The 22,646-nt window shown below is 40.7% G+C and overlaps 1 protein-coding gene across 1 annotated transcript; it reads right to left on the reverse strand.

Moving 5' to 3' along the window:
- Nucleotides 1-591: 591 nt before the first annotated feature.
- On the reverse strand, nt 592-22,379 carry PPA1 (inorganic pyrophosphatase 1). Its single transcript, XM_030569132.1, has 11 exons — nt 22,189-22,379; nt 18,562-18,626; nt 13,816-13,869; nt 12,554-12,673; nt 10,862-10,948; nt 10,365-10,491; nt 9,193-9,320; nt 7,419-7,504; nt 5,597-5,666; nt 3,765-3,804; nt 592-959 (listed from the first exon to the last, which is right to left on the reverse strand). The coding sequence occupies exons 1-11, from the start codon at nt 22,250-22,252 to the stop codon at nt 928-930; spliced, it is 873 nt and encodes a 290-aa protein (XP_030424992.1). The 5' UTR covers nt 22,253-22,379; the 3' UTR covers nt 592-927.
- Nucleotides 22,380-22,646: the final 267 nt, after the last annotated feature.

Raw genomic sequence — 22,646 nt, forward strand, 5'->3', positions numbered from 1 at the left:
AGGTAAATTGAGTTTGAAACCCCTGGTTTAAACCTTAAGATAGGTTGTCAGTTTTAGAATTTTACATAGGTTTATTTAAAAACACACAAACCTGTATTTAAATAAGATTATCTACATGTATTTAAATCAGATTAGATTTTTTTTTAAATCAGTTTGTATCCACCCTGGTATGAAGTAAATAGAATTTTCTGCTAACTGGTCAATTTTAGTAATATTAAAATTACTTGCAACAACAGCACTTAGAATTGCTTAAATTTGTTTAAGTTAATATACTCAAGCAAAGGTTTCTGTGCTTTAAGGTCTAGCTGATGCACAGGAGTAAGCGGTTTGTTATTGAGTTGAGTACTGTTAACCTAACTGTCTAGGTATTTGCATTTTTCAAGCAGAGACACCACATTTTTACAATCACTGAAATTAAGTGTCTTGGTCCCTCCTCCACAGAAGCACAAGATGAACATATGCAGCCTTTGTCTCTTGACAGAAGAAATTTGTTTTTAAAAGGCTTATTTGATTCAGCAGACTAGCTTTGTGTTTAGACAGATTACTGGGAGAGGAGAGGAGAGGAGGAGGAGGAGACAGGAATCCACAGAATGAATTTCAGCAAAATAATTTTTATTTCTTACTAACATACAGTGAACACCTATCAAGTATTCTGTACACAATTGAGTTGAACAACTACTGTTGTGATGTACAAAGATACATATTAAGATACGTGAAGCTGCTCTTTTATAAAATGAATGCTTTTGATCTCCACATGTCTTTGGTACATCTTGAACATGACATCACTGGTAGATATGCAATTCTGTTATAAGTTACCTATGATAAGATCTTTTTTCCTCTGGAACTGTAAGCTAGTATTTCTCGTTTCCCCCCCACACACTTAGGGCTTCTGGGTAGGAAAAATGTAGGCATTTCAACTTTTAGGTCTTAGTTTTTCTGGTAATAGAACCACTTGTCCACTGTAGTCAGAAAAGGAGGGAAAAAAAAGAAAAAAAAAGGAGGTTCAAACTCGGTTATCATTGTACATTTAGTTCAAGTTCTCCAGGACCCCACAGACCATTAATATTTCTGCAGAAAAGTTTGTGGACCCGGTGTTATCTGCCTGGGGCTATTATGAGTTACTTATCAACCAATTCTTTCAAACTTTACTAATTTCTTCAACCCCCGACTGTCAAATGTGATTTGGGAATTGCTTCTGCTCCCACTGCAGTCAGTGGAAGATTTGCTATTAAATAGAATGGGAACAAGACTCTTTTTGGCATTTTATCAGTATTGCTAAGTAGAGAAGCAATGAGAACAGTAACAATACAGCCTTAAAATTAGCTAAGCCACCCTGATGTTTGCAGTCCCTGTACTTTAATGTTGTGCTGGTTCAAACTTTACGCAGCATTCCTGCTGCCCTGTCTCCTCAGCCCAGAGAAACCAACAGACAAAGGGAGAGTTTCTTTCCCAATTTAAAAAAGTTCTAGCCTTCCTATTTGGCTCTTTGGGTCACGTGCCCACTTTTTTTCCTTTACCTGGGGGACTTTTTAACCCTTTACAGGTAAAGCAAGTAAAGAACAGCTACCATGAGGAATTTCACAGCTAGCTGGCTGGCTGTCCATCAAAGGGAGCTACTCCCACTTCATTTATCACACTGGCACTCTCTCCAGACTAAGGGCTTGGCTACATTTGCAAGTTAAAGTGCATTAAATCAGCTCCGGGCACCCTAACTCCTGAGATGTCCACACAGGCAAGGCACTTGGAGCGCCTGGACTTTGCGGCTGGAGCACGCCTGGTAATCCACCTCCACAGGCAGCATAAAGCTTGCTGCACCCTGGGTGAAACGCCCCGGGTGTCAGTGTGGACGGCATGTTGCATTACTGCGCTGTGATTGGCCTCCGGAAACATCCCATAATCCCCTGAAGTCAAGTGGCCACTCTAGTCATTGTTTTGCACTTGGCTGCGGGTATGCAAGTATCCCCTTTCAAAGCTCTGTTTCTGACAGCCGGCATGCTTATCTGCTCCAGGACACAAAAGCAAACCATTACTGTGGAATGCTGCTGCCGCTGCTCTTGTGCATCGGAGGAGGGGGGGCCTGCTGCCATCTGAACTTACAAGACAGCATGCTGACACACTCTTCCGCCACATACACACAATACATTTCACACTCCACACACACACCCATTTGAAAAGCACGCTGCAACCAGTTGCATGCTGGGATAGCTACCACAATGCACTGCTCTCTGTGGCATTGCAAGAGCTGCTCATGTGGCCGTGTAAACACACGGCAGCATTTTCTCTGCTGCTGTCTCTGAAGGCTGGTTTTAACTCCCAGAGCTCTACATCTGCAAGTGTAGCCAAGTTGTTAGTTAACAAGAAAGTTTAATCTGTGTTTCCCCTTCTTAAGCAAACTTTATACTTGTTACTTTAGAACTTAATTATGAGCCTAGACTTTCCTGGCAACAAGGCAGCCATTTTGATTACCCACTGATTACACAATGGTGCAAAAAGGGCTCTTAGATTTCAATGAATCCTGAGTCATGGAGTTGGGAGCATTACCCCAAAAAAGTATCAGAGGGTAGCCGTGTTAGTCTGGATCTGTAAAAGCAGCAAAGAATCCTGTGGCACCTTATAGACTAACAGACGTTTTGGAGCATGAGCTTTCGTGGGTGAATACCCACTTGCTCAGATGCATGCATTGCTGCTTTTACCCCAAAAAAGTTTTTTGTGGAGACTGATCCCTTTATGGGGTAATGGAGCTTCAAGATGGCAGCTCATTTCAGGCATTTCTCTTTATTACATAGTTATGATCCCACAACTCCTGAAGTAAGGCAATCGGTGAAAAGGTTTTAGTAACTGACTTACTCTAGGACTGCACTGGTGCTAGCAACCTCAAGATTCTAAGATTAGAGACATGTTATAGCGTCATATCTAGAAAAAAAATGATGGATGACCTAAGAATGCTTATAGTTGTGACAGCTGCTTCAGTACTAGTATAATCAATCAGTGAACCCATTTAATGTTACTAGGAATATACAATTACAAGTTTAAAAATGCTTTTGTCTCATTGAATATGCTTAAAGCATAAAGGAGTCCTGTGGCACCTTATAGACTAACAGACATATTGGAGCATAAGCTTGTGTGGATGAATACCCACTTAGTCAGAGGCATGGGATATGCTTGTATCTTTAATAAACCAGTCACACAGTAACAAATGCTTTAGAAACTGACAAGAGGGAGTATTGCTCTACTGGCAACTTGTTTGGTTTTTGTTACTTCTGACTCCTGGAGTGTGTGAAATCAAGCCTCTTTTTTCAGCTCACTCATACATTGCACTATTAATGGATAATATGTTATACAACTACTGTGTAATTTTCCCCTTTCACTTTTTTTTGGCATAAAGTAGAGGGGTGTGCGTTCTGCTGCATTCACTATGCTTTCAATCCTCTGGGGTGCTTTTCCTAAAACTCAAGAAACCTGCTAATCCCAGTATTCCTTCCTCTCTTCTTGCTAAAGCTATTCAAACAGCAGTTAGAATGCCTGAGGCTGCAGCATCTTCACAAGCACAAAATTAGGAGTTAACACAGTGGAAAAGTTATTCAGACATTTTTAAACAGTGTTACTTACAAAATCTAGAGTTCTAAATAAAGCTTTTAGTTTATTTCCAATGCTTTTTAAAAATGTTATCATACTTAAAAATTGACTGCAAATATTTTCCTATAGAATATCTCTTAACGCTTCTTAAAGTCACTTTGGAATGAGATGTAGGTTTTAAGGCTTACCTTCAGGTGGTATTTTCTTGGCAGTTCCACAGGGTGGTACCTGATAAATAAGAAGTGCATTAATGGCTTATGATTAGGGAATCTATTAAGATCTGCAGACTACTGTGCTTCTAGGTGTTCACAAAGCCATCTCTTTACTAAACTAGATTTAACATCCAGACTATATAAATATGGAGAGGTTCATAGCAGCCAATACTGGAGAACTATGGGTGATGAAGAACACAGCTATATATTGTCAGTATTCTGTAAATCAGCACAGCTTCTAGATAATATGGAAGTAATCAAGCCAGCTATTTTTTGGTGGCATTCTGCACTAGGCGTCTCTACCTCTACAAAGGCAAGGAGATAACAGGCTATTGTCTTTATGCAGCCATAGCTATTTTATGTCCTAATACTTTTTGGAATCCAGTAAGAGCAAAGGACATTTAGAATTAGTTTTGGATTCAAGGTTTAATATTTCCCAACGAGTATTTGCTTTCCTAGTGATAAGACACAAAAATATTGTGGCTGGTGACAATTCCATTCCACAACCTAATGAAGTGTTCTATCTGCAGAATTTTACCAGGTAATTTCGACACAGCTATAACATGACACTTTTAGAAACCAGAGTAAGTTAAACAGGTTTATTTCTTCATCTATTTATAACTGGCCTCTGCTTCTGATCAGAATTATTTTAACACCAAAAGGATTTTCATTACCTATCTATTCACACTTTTTTGCATCTATTAGAAATTGCCAAATATTGTGGTACTCCAGACTTACAGATGTAGCCAAATATTTTGAAGTGCTTGAATTCCTCACCCCATTTAGAAGTTTGATTAATGCAGTACACATTAGATATCACACAATGCATTTGACAGGAAATATTCTCAAGGAATCAGAAAGGAATTATGAGGGAAAATTTAGCAGGCCTTAAACTTTAGTCAAGGCCCTGAGTTTGATCAAGCTTGCTTACAGCCCTTGAACTAAGATCCTGCTTGTTTCTGTGCACAAGGGGCAGAAGGAGTCAGAATGGAAAAAATCCCCAAACAGAACAATTTGTAATAGCCCAAGCTTAGGAACTATATAACTGCAATAGCATTGTTAGAAAAGTCAAACTGCAAACTAACCAGACTGTGAATAACAAGAAGTGAGATTGTTCTTTTTGCTTTTGACCTATATTAATTTTGCAATGTATTCCAAATAAGGTAATTAATACAGAAGTATGAGTAATTTGTCTGTGGTTTTACGCTCTAAAAAGTGTGTGTGTTCGCGGACTCGGGGGGACAGCTCCAATAGCTGTCACCCCCTGTGCGCTTGTAATCAATAAAGGGCCTCAGGCTAATCTGATTAAAAAACACAACACGTGGATCGTTTTTTTTCCACAGAGTCCTTTGGGAGTCGTTCCATTGCAAATATCATGCATTCTGATGGCAAAGGGTAGCCTATACTTTAAAACCTGAAGCTTATGTTATGTCTTAGGTATTAATTTTCAAAAAGTTCTTTAAACATTTTAACTTCAAGTCATTTACATGAGTTAATGAAACAAAAGGAAGTACTTTGCTCCAGGTAGAACAGTGTTTCAAGAAAGATTCCATCCCCAGGTGAGTCAGGCAAGTAGAAACCCTGAAAAAGCTGGTTGAGTTTCTCTATACTCATGCACCTCTGCTTACTAAAAAGTTCATGCTTAGTTTGGCCATCCAGAGTGATTTTAGCCAGAACAACAAGCTGCTCCTACAGGAAAAAAGTGTTGTTTTTTAGTGCACCACCTCAACTCCTTTTGTCTTTTCTTTATAATCATGGACACCAGGTATTATTAAAAAATAAAGATACCCAAATCTATTTGTACTTACTGCTTCCACAGTAGCTTTAGCACATTCTTGACTAATACAAAAGGAGCTGTCTGACACAGTTGTATTTGCGCTAAAAGAGAAAGATAAATCGTGAGAGCCAAGTTCCTTCCCCAAAAGTATTAGACAACAGCATTAATGGTGTTAAGGTTGCTCGTTCTGAAAAATACAGGCTGAAGGCTGAGTTTTTGAACAAGCTACAGAATAAGTTGCTAACACTAGAGTAACATAAGAACGACCCTACTGGATCAGACCGAAGTTCCATCTAGCCCAGTATCCGGTCTTCCGACAGTGGCCAGTGCCAGGTGCCCCAGAGGTAATGAACAGAACAGGTAATCATCAAGTGATCCATCCCCCATTGCTCATTCCCAGCTTCTGGCAAACAGAGGCGAGGGAGACCATTCCTGCCCATCTTGGCTAATAGCCAGTGATGGTCCTATTGTCCATCAATTTATCTAGCTCTTTTTTGAACCCTGTTATGGTCTTGGCCTTCACAACATCCTCTGGCAAGGAGTTCCACAGGTTGACTGTGCATTGTGTGAAGAAATACTTCCTTTTATTTGTTTTAAACCTGCTGCCTATTAATTTCATTTGGTGACCTCTAGTTCTTGTGTTAGGAGTAGTAGTATACAATACTTCTTTATCTACTTTCTCTACACCAGTCACGATTTTATAAACCTTAATCATATCTCCCCTTAGCCGTCTCTTTTCCAAGCTGAAAAGTCTCAGTCTTATTAATCTCTCCTCATACAGAAGCCATTCCATACCCTTAATAATTTTTGTTGCTCTTTTCTGAACCTTTTCCAATTCCAGTGAACCTTTTTTGAGATGGGGAGATCACATCTGCACACAGTATTCAAGATGTGGGCATATGATGGATTTATATAGAGGCAATATGATATTTTCTGCCCAATTACCTATCCCTTTCTTAGTTATTCCCAGCATTCTGTTCGCTTTTTTGACTGCCACTGCACATTGAGTGGATGTTTTCAGAGAACTATCCACTATGACTCCAAGATATTTTTCTTGAGCGGTAACAGCTAATTTAGACCCCAGCATTTTATATATATATATATGGTTTATTGGATTATACTTTCCAGTGTGCCTTACTTTGCATTTATCAACATTAACTTTCATCTGCCATTTTGTTGCCAAGTCACCTAGTTTTGAGAGATCCTTTTGTAGCTCTTCGCAGTCTGCCTGGATCTTAACTATCTTTAGTAATTTTGTATCATCTGCAAATTTTGCCACCTCACTGTTTACCCCTTTTTTGAGATCATTTATGAATATGTTGAATAGGACTGGTCCCAGAACAGACCCCTGGGGGAACAACTATTTACCTCTCTCCATTCTGAAAACTGATTATTCATACCTACCCTTTGTTTCCTATCTTTTAACCAGTTACCAGTCCATGAGAGCACCTTTCCTCTTATCCTGTGGCAGCTTACTTTGCACAAGAGCCTTTGGTGAGGGACCTTGTCCAAAGGCTTTCTGAAAATCTAAGTACACTAGATCTACTGGATCCCCTTGGTCCACATGCTTGTTGACCCCCTCCAAGGATTCTAGTAGATTGGCGAGGCATGATTTCCCTTTATTAAAACCTTGTTGACTCTTCCTCCACAAATTATGTTCATCTATGTCTGACAAGATTGTTCTTGATTATAGTTTCAACCAGTCTGCCCAGTACTGAAGTCAGGCTTACAGGCCTGTAATTGCCGGGGATCACCTCTGGAGCCCTTTTTAACCCCCTAACAAAGACTTCTATTTACTCCCATTTGCTTAGAATTTTTAACAAAAAAGCAGTGTAACAAGAGTTGTAACCTACCAATTGATTTCTCCTCCATCTGTTTCTTTAAATACTAAAGCTGTCCAGTGTTCATGAGTGCTCTTGATGATGTTAATTGCAAAGTCCTAAAATTAAAAAAACAAACAAACAAATTGGGAAACACACTGGCAAACACACTAATGATACTACTGGCAAACACACTAATGATCCCCCATTCTGTCGATTAGATAGGAACCAGCAGAACCTAATGTTTACAGTAGGTATTTTAGAAGAGCAAATGTTCTTGCTATAAACAGATTAAATATCTCTACTATTATTTTGCCCTCTGTCACTATTAGTATTATAGTAGCAGCTTGAGCTGCTAAGTAAGATTAGGGCCCTTTGTGCTTGGTACTGTACAGATTCCTAGTAAGACACAGTGCTTGACCCAAACACCTTAACAGACAAAATGGGGGATTATCAAATTTCTATTTTAAGATAGAATCAAGATGCCGAAGGAGACATAGTAAGTTTATGGCACACAGAGGAATTGAACTCTGATCTTCTAAATCTCAGTCCAGTACCTTTACCATAAGACCATTTCCCCTCTCACTAACAGAGTCTACGTTAGTGAAAGATTGATGTTCGCTAACATGTGTTGGCTTAACCTCACCTAACCTCTATCCTCCTACCCTAGTTTAAGCAAACTCTTAGATGTTGCAGTACTTTGTATCTAAATGGATGGATGGGTGGGACAGGAAAAAAGAACTATAGCTATGTAGAAGAGCCGTGAGAGTGGCCAGTTTTTGGAAACATTTCCTGAATATTTAAAGTAAGGGGACATTTCCAAATAATTTTTAGCCAAAAATTGTTTTAACAGTTTTTTTTAAACGCAAACATTTAAATTCAAAACACTTTTTAGACTCGTGTAGCCTGATACACAAGAATCCTTTTCTAGCATATTATCCAAAAAGTGAAACTAGTAATGTAACGGTTATAGTCAAAGACAAGTAAATTGCGTAGTGAATATGGTTAAAAGATTATTTTTTAAAATTCTTGTTTTGCTAGTTAGAAATAATTGGAAAGAGGGATGCTATCAAAACAAAAAACTGTTGCACTCTGAGGAAATCAGTGAGAATTTTGGAATATATGTACAACCATACAGTAACTTAGAAGAGGTAAGTCAGCTCCTGGTTATAGCAAATTAGGACAACACATATCTGAAGGAGAAAGGTGTGTACATAAGCTCACCACCCAGTCTTCATGGGCTACCTGTGTGCTTCTGTCACCCGCTAGGGGGCTCTAACAGGCCAAGACTATGGGGTGGAAGGAGGAAAAGGAAAAGATCAGTGAGATAGAGGGAAGCCCCAGTCATGACCCCTTTGTTCTGGCTAAGCTCCAAATGCCAATAGGCATGGGAGTTACTGTGCTGGTTCTATGCCAGAAGGTCCAGTGTTCTGGAGTGATCCTCCTGTAGGGGGATATACCTATTTTATGTGTGGTTTCCAACACTTCAGGGTGTTCAACAGCTGCATTGCACCTGAGGATGTAACCCTTAGTGTTTCTGCAAGCAAGCAAAATTAAGATGGGGTTGGAGAAAGCTAGAAAAGGAATAAATCAGTGATTTCTATTACAGTAGATTAAAAAAAAAAACTTAGTCAAGTGGTTTAGGTTTTCAAGTGAAACTTCAGTTTTGCAGTCACACTAGCATTTTAAGTATACAATACATGCCTGACTCTTAATGTACAGACTATTCTTCCTCAACTATAACATGCTTTTTGGACAATCAGATTGGTTTTACAGATTTACAGTAATGAAGAGGTGGTTACATTACCTTGTCTTTAAATTCTCCATTAAATGCAAACTGGTTTTCTGGCTTCCCATCAGGTACCTTGTACCTTCTAAACCAGTCCACTGTAGCTTCTAGGTATCCAGGTTTCATCTTTCTGACATCATCAATATCTAACAGGAGGAGAGGGGAAAAAAAAATCTTCTTTATCATGCAAATAGGTGCTGTCTTAAACTAGACTATGCAATCCGTATAATATTCTTTTGTCCAGACCACCTTTGAGTCTAGCACTACTAAGGAAGATAAGCAGTATTATTGTTGACTACAGTTCAACATCTAATACATCTCCTATACAGTGTATGCATTGCTCTCATGAGAAGTCATTTGTTAGGGACAAGTTTGGCTATGCTACTATGTCCATTTAAGATAGAGGGTGGATTTTAGATATCTGAGAAGACCAAGATTTACCTCCCTGCCCAAGTTTATGCCAAAAAGCCAAGAAACGTTCATTTGAGAGGGCAAGAAGTCAGATTTGAGGCTGGTTGATCACAATATATCCAACTGTCAAAAACCACAGAAGAGGTATTTTTCCAAAGATAGTTTGATAACCTTTAATAGGTCAGATTAGCCCAAGTTATTTTACTGGAATCTTTTCTGATTTTCAGGGGAGAAGGGGCAAAAGAAATTTTGCCCTTTACTCAGGAGAAACTTGAGTGGAGAACTTAAGATGTGTTTTGTCAGACACCACATGCTCACTTAGCTGTATGGACCCGATCAAGCCAGCTGTTACTCGGAGGTGCAGATTGTGCCAGCAAAATCTTATGAGTGCTGTGTATGCAATTCACCCTCAGCGGAGTTTCCACTCTCCCCTTTCCTCAGAGTTTTGGCTGCACAAGGGTAACCAGCTCCCACTGGAAACTTCCAAGCGACCTCTACCAGCAGAGGTGCTAAAGGACTGTGCTGAACCAGTGCACCCTTCTGCTCCCTAGGCCAGCACCACCTCTAGGAACATGTAGATCCCTTGGCACAGAAAGGATGGGAGTGAAAAAGGGATCCGTGTTCACCTTGCTTTGCCAAGGCCATATGCAGAAGCTGGCTAAAATCTAGCTCTATGGATTTTAAATGCATATTTTTCCAGTATGTAGGAACATTCTGTTCAAACCCCCCAGTTGGGTAAGTAAAAAGCCAAAACAATGACTTCCTCCTGTGCTACTTACTGTTATAGTTGGCTGCTTCGGGGTCTTCAATATTGATTGCTATTACTTTCCAGTCTGTCTCCCCCTCATCAATCAGTGCCAGTGTGCCCAGAACTTTCACTTTAATTACTTCTCCTCTTGAGCACACCTAATTCAATAAAATGTATTAATTATCTCTACCAATGTGCTACAGGATGTACAACTGACAAATTACAATTCAGTAAAAAGTTAACATTCAAAACAAGTTCAGTAAGAGGATCAATACAAAAGACTGAATGGCTGCAAACTAATGTAAATCACACCATGGGGTGGCCATTAACTTGAACCTTTGCCTGAATTACATGAATTTGAGGAATTAAGGTTCATTACATTTCAACACCAGAAGTCTCCATGGCAGCATTAAGAGAAGCCAAGTTCTTAATAAAAGACGTAGAAGAAGTTAAATAGTCTCTGGAGTCAGTTAAATTAACAGATTACAGTTCTCAGAAATAAACATCCTTTGTAAGATAGCACATTACCTTGCTTCCAATTTCACACACATCAATTGGATCATTATCTCCACAGTGGCCAGTATTTTCGTCTTTATGTCCTGGATGCTCCCATGTCTATGTATGAGAAAGAGATTTTTAAATTAAAGAACCCCAGAGATTCAAAATTTACATGAATGGATGGCTGAGTTTTTCCATGCGGGCAGCAGTTTTCTAGTGAAGAAGCTTAATTGAAATGGAATATTTCTCCTTTGGGTTTCAGTGGGAAGAAAGTCAGTTTTGATTGCTGGTTAGGAAGTTTTCACTTTTTACATTTGTTTACACTTTATCAATTTTAAGTTAGCCTGTTTATTTTGTCCATGGATCTGGGATTTCTAGATCAGGATAAGCTGCATGCTCACTTCCTCTGACTGTTTTTTCCCTCCAACTACTTCTCGTTATCAGAACTGACCTGACTTCCTCCTAGGTCAGCAGGAGGATACAGGTGGTTAGCAGGATAATTAAAAGACAAATAAGATCAATATTAAGATAGTCGTTTTAAAATAAGGAACTTGTAATGGCATTGTTTACATCTTTATGCTTGCAGACAGACAGCCAAATCTGTCCACCTACATCTTTGATGGTGGAAAGTTGTGTTTGAATTTCAGGGCAGTGTGTGGACAAAGTTCAGAGAAGGGTATGGAAGAGATCCATTCTGTACAGGTTGCCATACAATGTGTTTTGTTAGCTACAACATTAACTAAAAACCTAGTTTATTTATATGAAATAGACAGTCTATTTCTAGAAAAGGCCAGGACTGTTCAAATTACAAACATGAAGCCCAGCAGAATGCAAATATTTAATAATAATAATAATAGGAGATACACCCATCTCCTAGAACTGGAAGGGACCTTGAAAGGTCATCAAGTCCAGTCCCCTGCCTTCACTAGCAGGACCAATTTTTGCCCCAGGTCCCTAAGTGGCCCCCTCAAGGATTGAACTCACAACCCTGGGTTTAGCAGGCCACAATGCTCAAATCACTGAGCTATCCCTCCCCTTCTTGGTCTAAGGTGATTTTAGTATAATTACCATAGGATCATAAAGCATTTTCAAGTTATGTACACATTAATGACTCTCTTCGTGATTTTTCATTGTCTGTATACAACTGAGTGTAGGGTCTCCCGACAGGCTGCTTTTAAGAATTTGTCTGGGAACTGAAATACAAGTCAGACCATCAGATGAAGCAGCAGGGATCTGAGACTTACACATGGGCACAGAAACACTCCTATCAGAGAGTAATTACCAAATACCTACAACATTCATTGTTCTTACATAGCAACTTTCTTCAGTGAAGAGTATCAACCTACTACAAATTTCTGAAGACTGCTGTTCAACTGAATTGATAGGTGGTAGGGGTCCTTGTAGCTTAACAGCTGACATGTTATTATTGGTATAAAGCCAGTTTTATTCTACACTGGTATTTTACTGCAAGTTTATATTTTTGTTAGCTTGTTTACAACATGATTTGCTTACTTACCTTCCTCTTGAGATTTCTGTCACTGTCACTACTGACTACATATTTCCCCTCATTAGCATTTGCTATTTCAGTTTCAGTCTGAATAGATTAAGCAGATCTTGTTTTGTTAGCATGGTAGCTTTCACATTTAAAAAAAAATATATAAATATATTCAGGATCTAGTTTCCACCACAAGAAAAAGATAAGACATATGTACAATGCAATACCTGTGGGATAGCACCGTAATTCCAGATATAGCCCTTGTGGGGAAATACATTAGCAACATAACGCAGCTTTCCTTTCTTCACGTCTTGTTTAATTGGGTTTAGAGGATCCTTTGTTGCAATCTGAAACAGACAAATGCAGATATCTGCTTGTTTTTTTACCTAACTAAACCAACGACCATTTAGTTACCCTGATCCCAGATGTTCAAAATTAGAAATTTGAATCTAATCTGAAAACCTGGCTGCTTATGTAGGGGTGCTGAGAACCAATCAACTCCCTTCAAAGTCAACAAAAGCTATTGGATTCAATACCTTTGAAAGTCTGGCCACATAGGCAAATGCCAAAATATGCCTAGAGGCTTTTTTTCTCTTTTTCATAGAAAGTCTTGGCTTGGGTTTGCCAGTAAAAATAAAGACTACTGACATCATGGGTAAATTTTTGCCTCTGGAGGAGTTGCCTAAAATGGTATCCAAACCAGTCCTATTTGGAATGAGCCCCTTACTTGGAGATTAAGATACATTACAGATTGTAGCTATTAGGATATGGGCTCTCCCTCAGTGATCCAACTAGTCAGGGGCCAGCCATAAAGGGAAGGCTACTCCCAAGGGAGGTATTCAGATAAGCTGGAATGTGGAAGCCCTCCAAAATATACGATTCCTCCTAATACCCAAACCCATCCTTCTCAAATTATGTTTATATAGCCTGCAGCCATTCCAGTGCCCAAGAAGTATGGACCAAACTAATCCCTTTCCTGGAGAAAGTCTCTTCCGCTAGGCAGCTGGGGCTTCAAGCAAGAGTATTAAAGCTCCACCAACACATGGGTCTTGGACTGAAGAAGGCTGCACCTCACACAGGAGCGATCCTGGCCAACTATTACAATGTTACTAGTTCATTTAGCAGTTAACTACAGTAGAGCTTTTATTTACGTTTTCATAAAACTGCCCAAACTCTGCAATTTTTTTTTTTAAATACCAAGTATGCTTTGCAACTGTTATACCTAAACTGAGACCACAACACTGATCAGAGCTTTAAGTTTAATGGTATTTTGCTTACTTCAGTATTAGTACACAATAAAGCTAGTTACCAAAGTTTTACATTTAGTTCTGTTAACTTGGCTTTCTTCTGCTTGTTTCAGAGGAAAGTGTTATACTGCATTAGACTACTTTTTTCCTTTCAAAAAAAGCCACACAGAATTCAGCAGTGCCAGAGATTTAAGAACTAGAAGCAGCAAGACCTTCAATTATGGATTTTATCTTCCGCTTACCTCCATCTTTGCATTTGTCCATCGAGGTACTTCCACAACCATGTTGAACACATTCTGAAATGAGCAAGAAGCAGATCAGCAAAATCTCTCTGAAATGAGAAGTACATCCCCATATTCTAAAGCGAGCATAAACTAATCAAAAGCAGCAAGTTATTTAAAGTTCTAACACATTTTACCGTGTCCAACAAGTGAGATAATTTTGTTATATCTTGATAACTGACTGAGCAGCAGGATTTTAAGTGTCAACAGTAAAGTGTTCAACATTCACACTAAAGTTACTCCTCCATGCAAGCCCAGCATTAAAGGCTACTTTATATTTTGACAGTGGGTATTTTTACACTGTTGGTGTAACATGCATCTTTTCAGCAACATAACCCATAACACCAGTAGGTCCTGAATTACCAGTTTTAAATTGTTTCTTTATTAAACACATAGCAAGAAGTATCTCACGTGACTTTCTAGTGAGAAACAAAACGGAGACCAAAGAAAGCATAAGCAGATCCATGACACTAAAAAGGTTTCATTTTTCATTTGCAGGATGAATATAATTGAGGCAGTTTTAAGCAAAAATGCTTCTGATAAGCATTCTATATAATACAAACTCCACTCTGACTTAAAAAAAAAAACCAAAAAAAAAACCCCAGAGGTCTCTGAGATGTTCTGACTATTGTCCCTCCCACTGTAAAGACAGCCTATCTATAGGCACGGGCACATTTAATGGAGTACGTGCAAGGAGTGTCAGGAATACAGTAGAACCTCAGAGTTATGAATACCTCAGGAATGGGTTGTTCATAACTCTGAACAAAACATTAGGCTTGTTCTTTCAAAAATTGATTTAATATAGCTTTGAAACTTTCTATTATGCAGAAAAAAATTCTGCTTTAACTATCTTAATTTAAATGAAATAAGCACAGAAACAGTTTCCTTACCTTGTCAAATCTTTAAAAAAAAAAAAAGTTTAACAGTACTATACTGTATTTGCTTTTTTGGGGGATGGGAGGAGGGCATCTCTTGCTGCCTGATTACATGCTTCTGGTTCCAAATGAGCTATGTGGTTGACCAGTCAGTTTGTAACTCTGAGGTTCTACTGTATAGAACTGTCTCTTGTAGTACTGAGGCTATGGGTGGGATTTGGCAAGAAACTTCCACCACGAAGAGAGAGTTAGACCAACACAATACTTTTTCTGAAAGTCCCACACTAGAGTCATTTCTTCCTCCAGAGGTCAGAGCTTTTTCGTACTTTTTTTTTTTTTTAAATATAAAGGCCTCCTCCGCAAATAAGATTGGCCTGTTTTTTCTCAAAGTGCTGAGCATCTGCAGCTCCTGGCTCCATATCAACCGTTGGTTTATCTAATTCTCAGGCTAAGCAGCATCAGTGTTTCAGAACAGTTATATCAGAGATGCTAAATCCCTTGCACCTGCATATCACTATAGTTGTAACATTGACTGAAAACCATCAGTCATCCATGTTCTCCAGTTTCAGTTTACTGCACCTACTCTTTCAATGTTAGGGGCTCTTCTCTGTGGGTTCAGAGCTCCATTAGTGTTTGTGCATTGCTCTATCAAAGAGGGAGAAAGATCCATTAGTGTGGAAAATGCAGTGGATCAGAACAGAGTAGGTAAGGTGTGATTGTTCAATCAGTGCTTAAGCGTATGGAAATAAACATAACTTTTGAATGGAACAGGTGAGGAGGTTGAAAGGTATTAGCTAAATTCAACATAAGGCAACTTCTGGAAACTTGTGTATATGTATAAGCTAGTTCATATTTGGGAAATTAAGTGGGTGAGTTTGACATGGTTTAGAAGGCATGATAAATAATTTAAGATAGTGTGAATTCATGTTTGAATACTAGGAGGGCAAGAGCCCATTTATAGATAGGTTTAGCACATCTTAAATCTTGGACTGAAAAATACTTTACAATCCTCTCAAGATCTTAAAAATACCAGGATTAAGAGCTAGAGACAGTGTCCAGACAGATTAATGTAACCTTTTGCCCTAAGCTGGACTCCCTAACAAAGCAGCTACTGAACCAGCAGAGTAACCAGGAAAGTTCCCTGAGATAGCCCTGCAATACAAAGAAAAGTAACACAGTCAACACGCATTGTGTAGTTGTGTACATTAATCACACTTGTTTCTCTCCAGTGACTTTTTGTATGCACACCCCACAGACACTGATGTAGTGTGCTGCTTGCTTACCAATCTGAGATTGGCAGTTAGCGGGTAATACTCCAAATCCTGAAGCTGCTCCATAGACACCCACCCCCGTGCTCCAATTTTTGTTTTTACTCAGTTCAAGAAAGATTGGGGAGAATGAGAGTATAACTTTTGTTGTATTTTATTAGTTTAAGTTACATTCTCGAAATGTGCTTTTGGAAGTTGCTTTTTCACAAGTTAATGGGCAAGACAACTCTGCTCTCCACCACATCTGGAATATGGTTCTTTGTGAGTGGCCTTAACTTGAAAGTGTTTCCTCCCTACCACCCAGCTAAACGCTGCCCTTAACTCCCTCCACAAGTTATACATAAACTTACACACCACATAAGAGTTGGTCTTGAAAGTATCTTGGTTCTGCTCATTTGAGGTCTTGCACACTGTACTGGAAACTTAGAAGTTTTTGTTTCAACCCATCTTCCGTTTATATCAATAACACCTTGGCCAATACATGAACACTTCCAAAATGTTTGTCTGTATCTATTTTAGTGGAATAATTCTGTTAAGTCAGAAAAGATTTTTTAACAGGAGGGTTTTCTGTAAAAAGCAAGAGCTAGCTAGTGGACCATGCACCTGCCTGATCTTCTGGGCTCTTGCCTCTTCTCTTACCACCTTCAGAATGTGATTATACTAACCCTCTCCCCGCAAATGCACACTACTTCCTCAAACCATACATCAGAATAAATTTTCATGGAGAGAAAGCCATGGGCAGAACACAACAGTCCAAGGAGAGGCTGGGTAGCTTTCACTCGCTGTATTCACACACAGGGTGGCAGTTTTCCAGCTTCCCTTTATTAAACTTGAGGTTTTGATGTGCATATGCTGTGGTCCACTGAAATAGCAGGAGAACTGCCTTTCCTAGACTGAGGAAGGAGGAATGCAGAAGGTGCCAAAGACTGGTGCATAGACTGAGCTTTTTATTTTAGCGTGTGCAACATCTTAACAGATAATTCATCTATTTTTTAAAACTATAAATGTTAATACTAATAGCAAATGGAAATGAAAATAGCATACAACCAGCCAGCTCTCTACAAAAAGTAGTCATTAAGGCAGCACAGACAACCCTATTCCCATCTCTAGGTCCTCTTTGTAAGACTGAGTTCCCCAAATTATTCTGCATAATAGGAGATTAGAAATAGTTCCTGAGGGGGGAGGAGGAATGAGTTTAAAAAAAGAGGGAGTGGGAAAGAGACATCCCTGTGACGCAGATTTGTATTTGGAGCCAACATCTTGATAAGGTATTGACTTTGCATAACTTGATGCCATTTCACAATTTGTCAGAAATCATTTTGAAATGCAGAGTCCAGAAATACCTTCAACTCTGCTACAGCGTTTGACCCATATTCAGCACTCCCATGGACGTCAGTGGAAGTACCACAGCAGCTCAAGGGGCTTGAGAGACTTTAAAGAAGGAAGCAGTTCTCCAGATGTAATGGAAGAGAGTCTTACACTACTCCCATCACCACAGCACAAGCTTTGCCAATTCTGAAGTAGCACAACGTTTGGAAAAAATTACCAGAAGAGATACGATAAAAGCCCTTATTTCGGAGGGAGGGGAAGGGCGCGGAAATACAATGAAAAATTCCTTCCACACAGCAAATCATTCCCAAGATCCTGAGCTGCCATTCAAAGAAGTTAAGGTGGGGTGTGCAGAAAAGATGCAGTTGGGCCAGACCTTGAGAGTAAGTTGGAGCCACCATTTTAAGTTGCAGGAGCTGTCAATAACCCTAAGGACTTGTTATGGCACCCATGAATCACAGAGAATGCAGGGATTCCACACTCCTCTCAGAGCAGGATAGTTTTATAGGAGCTACTGCAATGGTTCTGTACAACCTGATGATCTCACCATACACTGGGAGGTTACTTCAGTAGCTGATTAAACTAGAATTATGACACATCTTCATTGGGAAAGTGACACAAAGCAGACCTGATACAGTTAAGAATTTAGCCCCAGAAATAAGAAGTGCTTCAGAACGATACAATGAAGACATACAACAATTTCAGTGGAGCTTTACGTAAGGATTCTGCTCATGGGGAGCTGTTCACAATACTAGGGCCTAAGCCATCACTTTTCAGATTCTTCTGCATTAGCGTTCTTAGAAAAGTTTACATTTTTTGTAGCTCCCATCCATGAAGCCAACCATTTCCAGTTAATAAGACTAGTAACATTATTTCATATGTCTAAGTTAATAAAATTGCCTCAGTGGCTTGGAACCAGAAATTATTTACTAGTTCCAAGGTACAGAAGACCTTACCATTCGTTTTATGACAAAGTTCGTACTGAATTTCCCTTATCACCAGAGAAAGAAAGAGCATGATGTAAGATTCCACCTAACCCAGTTTGCTCAGTTAGAAAGATTGCAGTTGCACTGTTTGGTCAGTGGCCAACTACTGTCATAGTTTATGTTGCATAGTTATTTACTACACAGATGCACTGACAGAAGAAACCAATACTATCTGGAGGGGATAGATTTAACAGGTAAGTTCTCATAGTGGGCAGCTAAGAACCTGCTTAATATAGCCACGTACATTACCTTGCCAGCAACTGGATATATTGGAATATCATGGAATGGTGAAATGTATTGTCCTTTATCATTTTCTGAAAGAACAACATATTAAGATAGTAAATAAAGATGAATTAGAACTAATGAAAACAATTTAATAAAAACTACTACAGCTATAAAGTTGGCTTTATTCAAATGCCTAGCTTAGAAGATGTTGACTGTCTCCTGAAAAGTAATAATGAAGCTAGTGTCAGAGATGTAGTTTTACTATGGGCAGGTCTACACTCTGAGACTGATCCACTGGCAGTCAATTTAGTGGGTCTACTGAAGACCCACCAAATCAACAGCCGATCGCTCTCCAGTCGACCCCTTCACATAGCTGGAGTTGCGTAGCATAGGTCGACTTACCGCTGTAGTGCAGACATAGCCTTAATTACAGTTCATTACTGCAACAGATGTTATAAAACTCCCCATGTTTCCTCCAGAAATACAGCACAAGACAAGATTTATTAAAAAACAACCATCACTTGTTTGCAGAGCTCACCATAAACTTTTAAAATATTATTTGTGCAAATGATTTTTTTTTTTAATTAGAGGGTTGTGAATACATGAAGTAAGTAACAAGACATACCTTCTCCAAGTAAGGCATAATTGCGCTGCTGTGTCTAGCTCCCTAGTCTCAGCGAAGTTTAAAAGAACCAACAGATAAAAACATTCTATTTAAAACTCTAAGGAGGAGTTGATATCACAGGTGTATAATACCCTCAAGTAGTTAGACAAAGACACCTGGAATAATGGAAATAGAACATGGCACATTAGAGAATTGATGGGGGAAATGGCATGGGGCAACCTCAAATGACACCTATGGAGGTGACTGTATCTGTCACAAGATTATATAAATACTGATAATTGTCAAATACTGGCTGGAAGAAGGGCAGCAAATAACATCCAGATCTTATAGGAAGTGGTCTAGATTGACTTTAAGACCACCACGAGGTTTATTTAGCTTGCAGATGTAATTTGTCTTGGAGCTGTAACCTAAAAGCTCCCCTAATCACTACATTCAGAAGCCTTTTTAATAAGCAAGACCTATACTCCCCCCCCGCCCCGAGTGCTACAGGTCACCTAGCAAGTCAAAAGTGGTTTCAATATACATGGCACATGCAAAGGGCCTTTCCACAGCATATTTTAGGTCTAACTGTTGAAGGCTACCAGCTAGTTAAGGTTGGCTAACCTCATTCATGAGTTCCAATTATCATATATTTCCACCCCCTTCTAGCACTGCTGCACCCGGGGAAGGGGGGGGTAGGAGGGGAAGCGTCCTCACCTCACAGCTGCTTAGCAAGAATGAGTCTGAAGCTGTTTCCTGCCCCAGGTAGCAGATAACTGGTCAGAGTGAGAGTGGGAATGGGAATGAAGCCAGAATCCTATGCTCAGCAAGCCCAGCACCCTTGCAGGATCTTCACAAGACTGTCCTGCCCAGGACTGCTAGTAACTAATTTAAAGCTCAACCAGAGTGCTCAGTGAAAGTGGCTATTATCTTTGATGTACAATACATTGAAACAAAATGGTCTGCAAAACTACAAAAATAAAGAAGCAGTGTAGACCAGGACTGGATGTTCACTGTACGCTGTGTAGACATTCTGCTCTCTTTCACATTCTGGTATAGTTCATATTTAGAATTGCAGCTGGTATTTAAAGCCACGACAGCAAGAGTGCTGCCGTTACAGCTGCGTAGAACAGAACTTTGAGGGATCTGAGAATTAAAAAGAATTTCAGTTTGTAGGTTTTCTGGTATTTTCTACAGACCTACTTATTCCAGCATAAATGAGTTATTTTGCTAGTTGCCCTCAAGATTAAGAGAGTTGCCAGGTTGTTGTTTGGTTCCCTCTCAATAAAGCAAGACTTTTGAAATCTGATCATTCCCGTGCAGACGATGTGAAACAGACAGCTATTTGACTGAGCAATACTCATTTGAACTCCCCACCCCATTTTCTCTCATGCTCCTATCGCATGAGCTGGAAAGTATGGAAGGGTTCTGTTATTCATATCTGTGTATTGTCAATTCGTATCACCCAGAGATTTTTGTAGTGTAATGGACAGAGTATTTGCTTTTTCTCTGAGGAATAAATTTCAAATTCTAGCAGGTCAATATTAGATATTAACTCTTCCTACTAAACAATACAGTACTGGATTATCACTTTCCTAGAAAGATTGTGTTGGATACAAAATGTTTCATAATCTCAGTTAAGAGAGCCATTAAGAGATTGGTCACTTAAATGGCTAAATTAGAGAAGCCGGCTAGGATTCTTAGCTACTATGTCCCTTCAGACAACTGAGTTGGGAACACTGTACTAACTCAAGCATTTTATTCTGGTAAAGTGCAACAGGGCAGGTCTGTTATTTGTGGCCAGTTCAGTATCATGCCCTTTTACTCCTAGCCATGGAAAGCCAGCTACTTAGGTAACCAAATAGATGATGCAATACTCAGATAGCCAATTTTGTTCACTCCTTCACCTCCAGCACAAGCTCTGATTTGAGAGTTATCACAAGTTAAGAGTGGGTACAATTGAGAATGACTTCTCTCTCTGTAGTCAGGGAGAAGATTTAGGGGGATGCAGGCAGAGGAAACTGCATTACATTAGCAAAGGTGTCAGTTTGACATGTCTTGTCAAGAATAAGAGGAAGTAACCACTTCACAGAGGGAACAACTAGGTCCTGTGGGCTTCAAAAAAGGATTTTTAAGAGCTGATAGGTGCATGATGAACAGTCTCAGGGACAGGTTTCAGAGTAGCAGCCGTGTTAGTCTGTATCCTAAAAAGAACAGGAGTACTTGTGGCACCTTACAGACTAACACATTTATTTGAGCATAAGTTTTCGTGGGCTACAGCCCACTTCATCAGATGCATAGAATGGAACATATAAGAAGAGTGTATATATACATACAGAGAAGATGCCATACCAGTTCTAAGAGCCTAATTAATTAAGATGACCTGTTATCAGTCTCAGCAGCTACAGTTTCCCCCATGATCTTTCTGTTCTCCCATCCATTTAAAAGTGGACGATACCTCCCTCCCCCCCCCTTTTCACGTTCACCCCTTCTATGTTAAAAGAAAAAAGACATACGAGTAGAATATGTGCCCAGGCGAGCTGACTGGCAGGACTGCTGCTCGAGACACGTAGCAGCGCTTTCCTTGCTGCCCTGCACGATGGGTGACCCCATTCCCACCAGCCCCTGCACCCGGCCAGTGCCAGGCTGAGCCCTGGGAGCGGGGGGCCGCCTACGCCAGCGCCCCAGGTTACCACCCTAAGCAGCCCGGCCGGGCTAAAGGTCGCTCCCCCGGGGACAGGTCTGGGTGGAGCAGGAGGCAGAGAAAAGCCGATTACGGGATTAGTTTACAGCAGCAGCAAGAGCAGGCACCTCGGCCGGCCCCACCTGTGCCGCGCCCAGACTTTACCCCGCCCGGCAGCCGGGCAGGCTTGGGGCGGGGGGTGCCAAGGCAGCTCCGCACGGATACGGTCCCCGGGGCCGTGCCCAGCCCCCTAGAGCTGAGGGGGCGGCCAAGGGCTGGAGGCTGCCCCCACGCCGGGCGCTATGCCGCCCCGCGACCCCCGGGCGGGATCCCCGCGCGGAGCGGGAGGCCGCCGCGCACTCACTGAAGAAGAGCCGGTACTCCAGGCTGTTGGGGGCGGCGCGCTCCTCCACGCTGTAGCTGGCCATGGTGCCGCAGGCAGCGAACGAGACGCTGACACTCACCACACCAGCCCTTCACCAGGGACGCTCGCGCTACCGGCCACAGGACTGCGCAGGCGCCAGGCCTCACCCCCTCTTGCGCCCTGCCCAGCCGCCATCAGATACAGCATTGCGCAGGCGCAAGGCGCTGTGGCCCTCCTACTTCGGCTCCTGGTCCACCGTCCGGCGAGTTGTGGGCATGCGCGCTCTTCTCGGCCTCGCTCGACCGGGCTGTCAAGAACACACGTGGCTCTCTTTCCCCGCAATGCGCGGGCCGCTTTCTTTCCCCGGCCGGTGGTGCGGTCACCGCTGCTGGCTGTGTAGAGCGGGTAAAACCCTACAGCGTAGCGGGCGCTCCCCTCCGTCCCTCCACCCCCAGCTG

The sequence above is a fragment of the Gopherus evgoodei genome, chromosome 7 (assembly GCF_007399415.2).
Source record: "Gopherus evgoodei ecotype Sinaloan lineage chromosome 7, rGopEvg1_v1.p, whole genome shotgun sequence".
Classification (NCBI taxonomy): domain Eukaryota; kingdom Metazoa; phylum Chordata; order Testudines; family Testudinidae; genus Gopherus; species Gopherus evgoodei.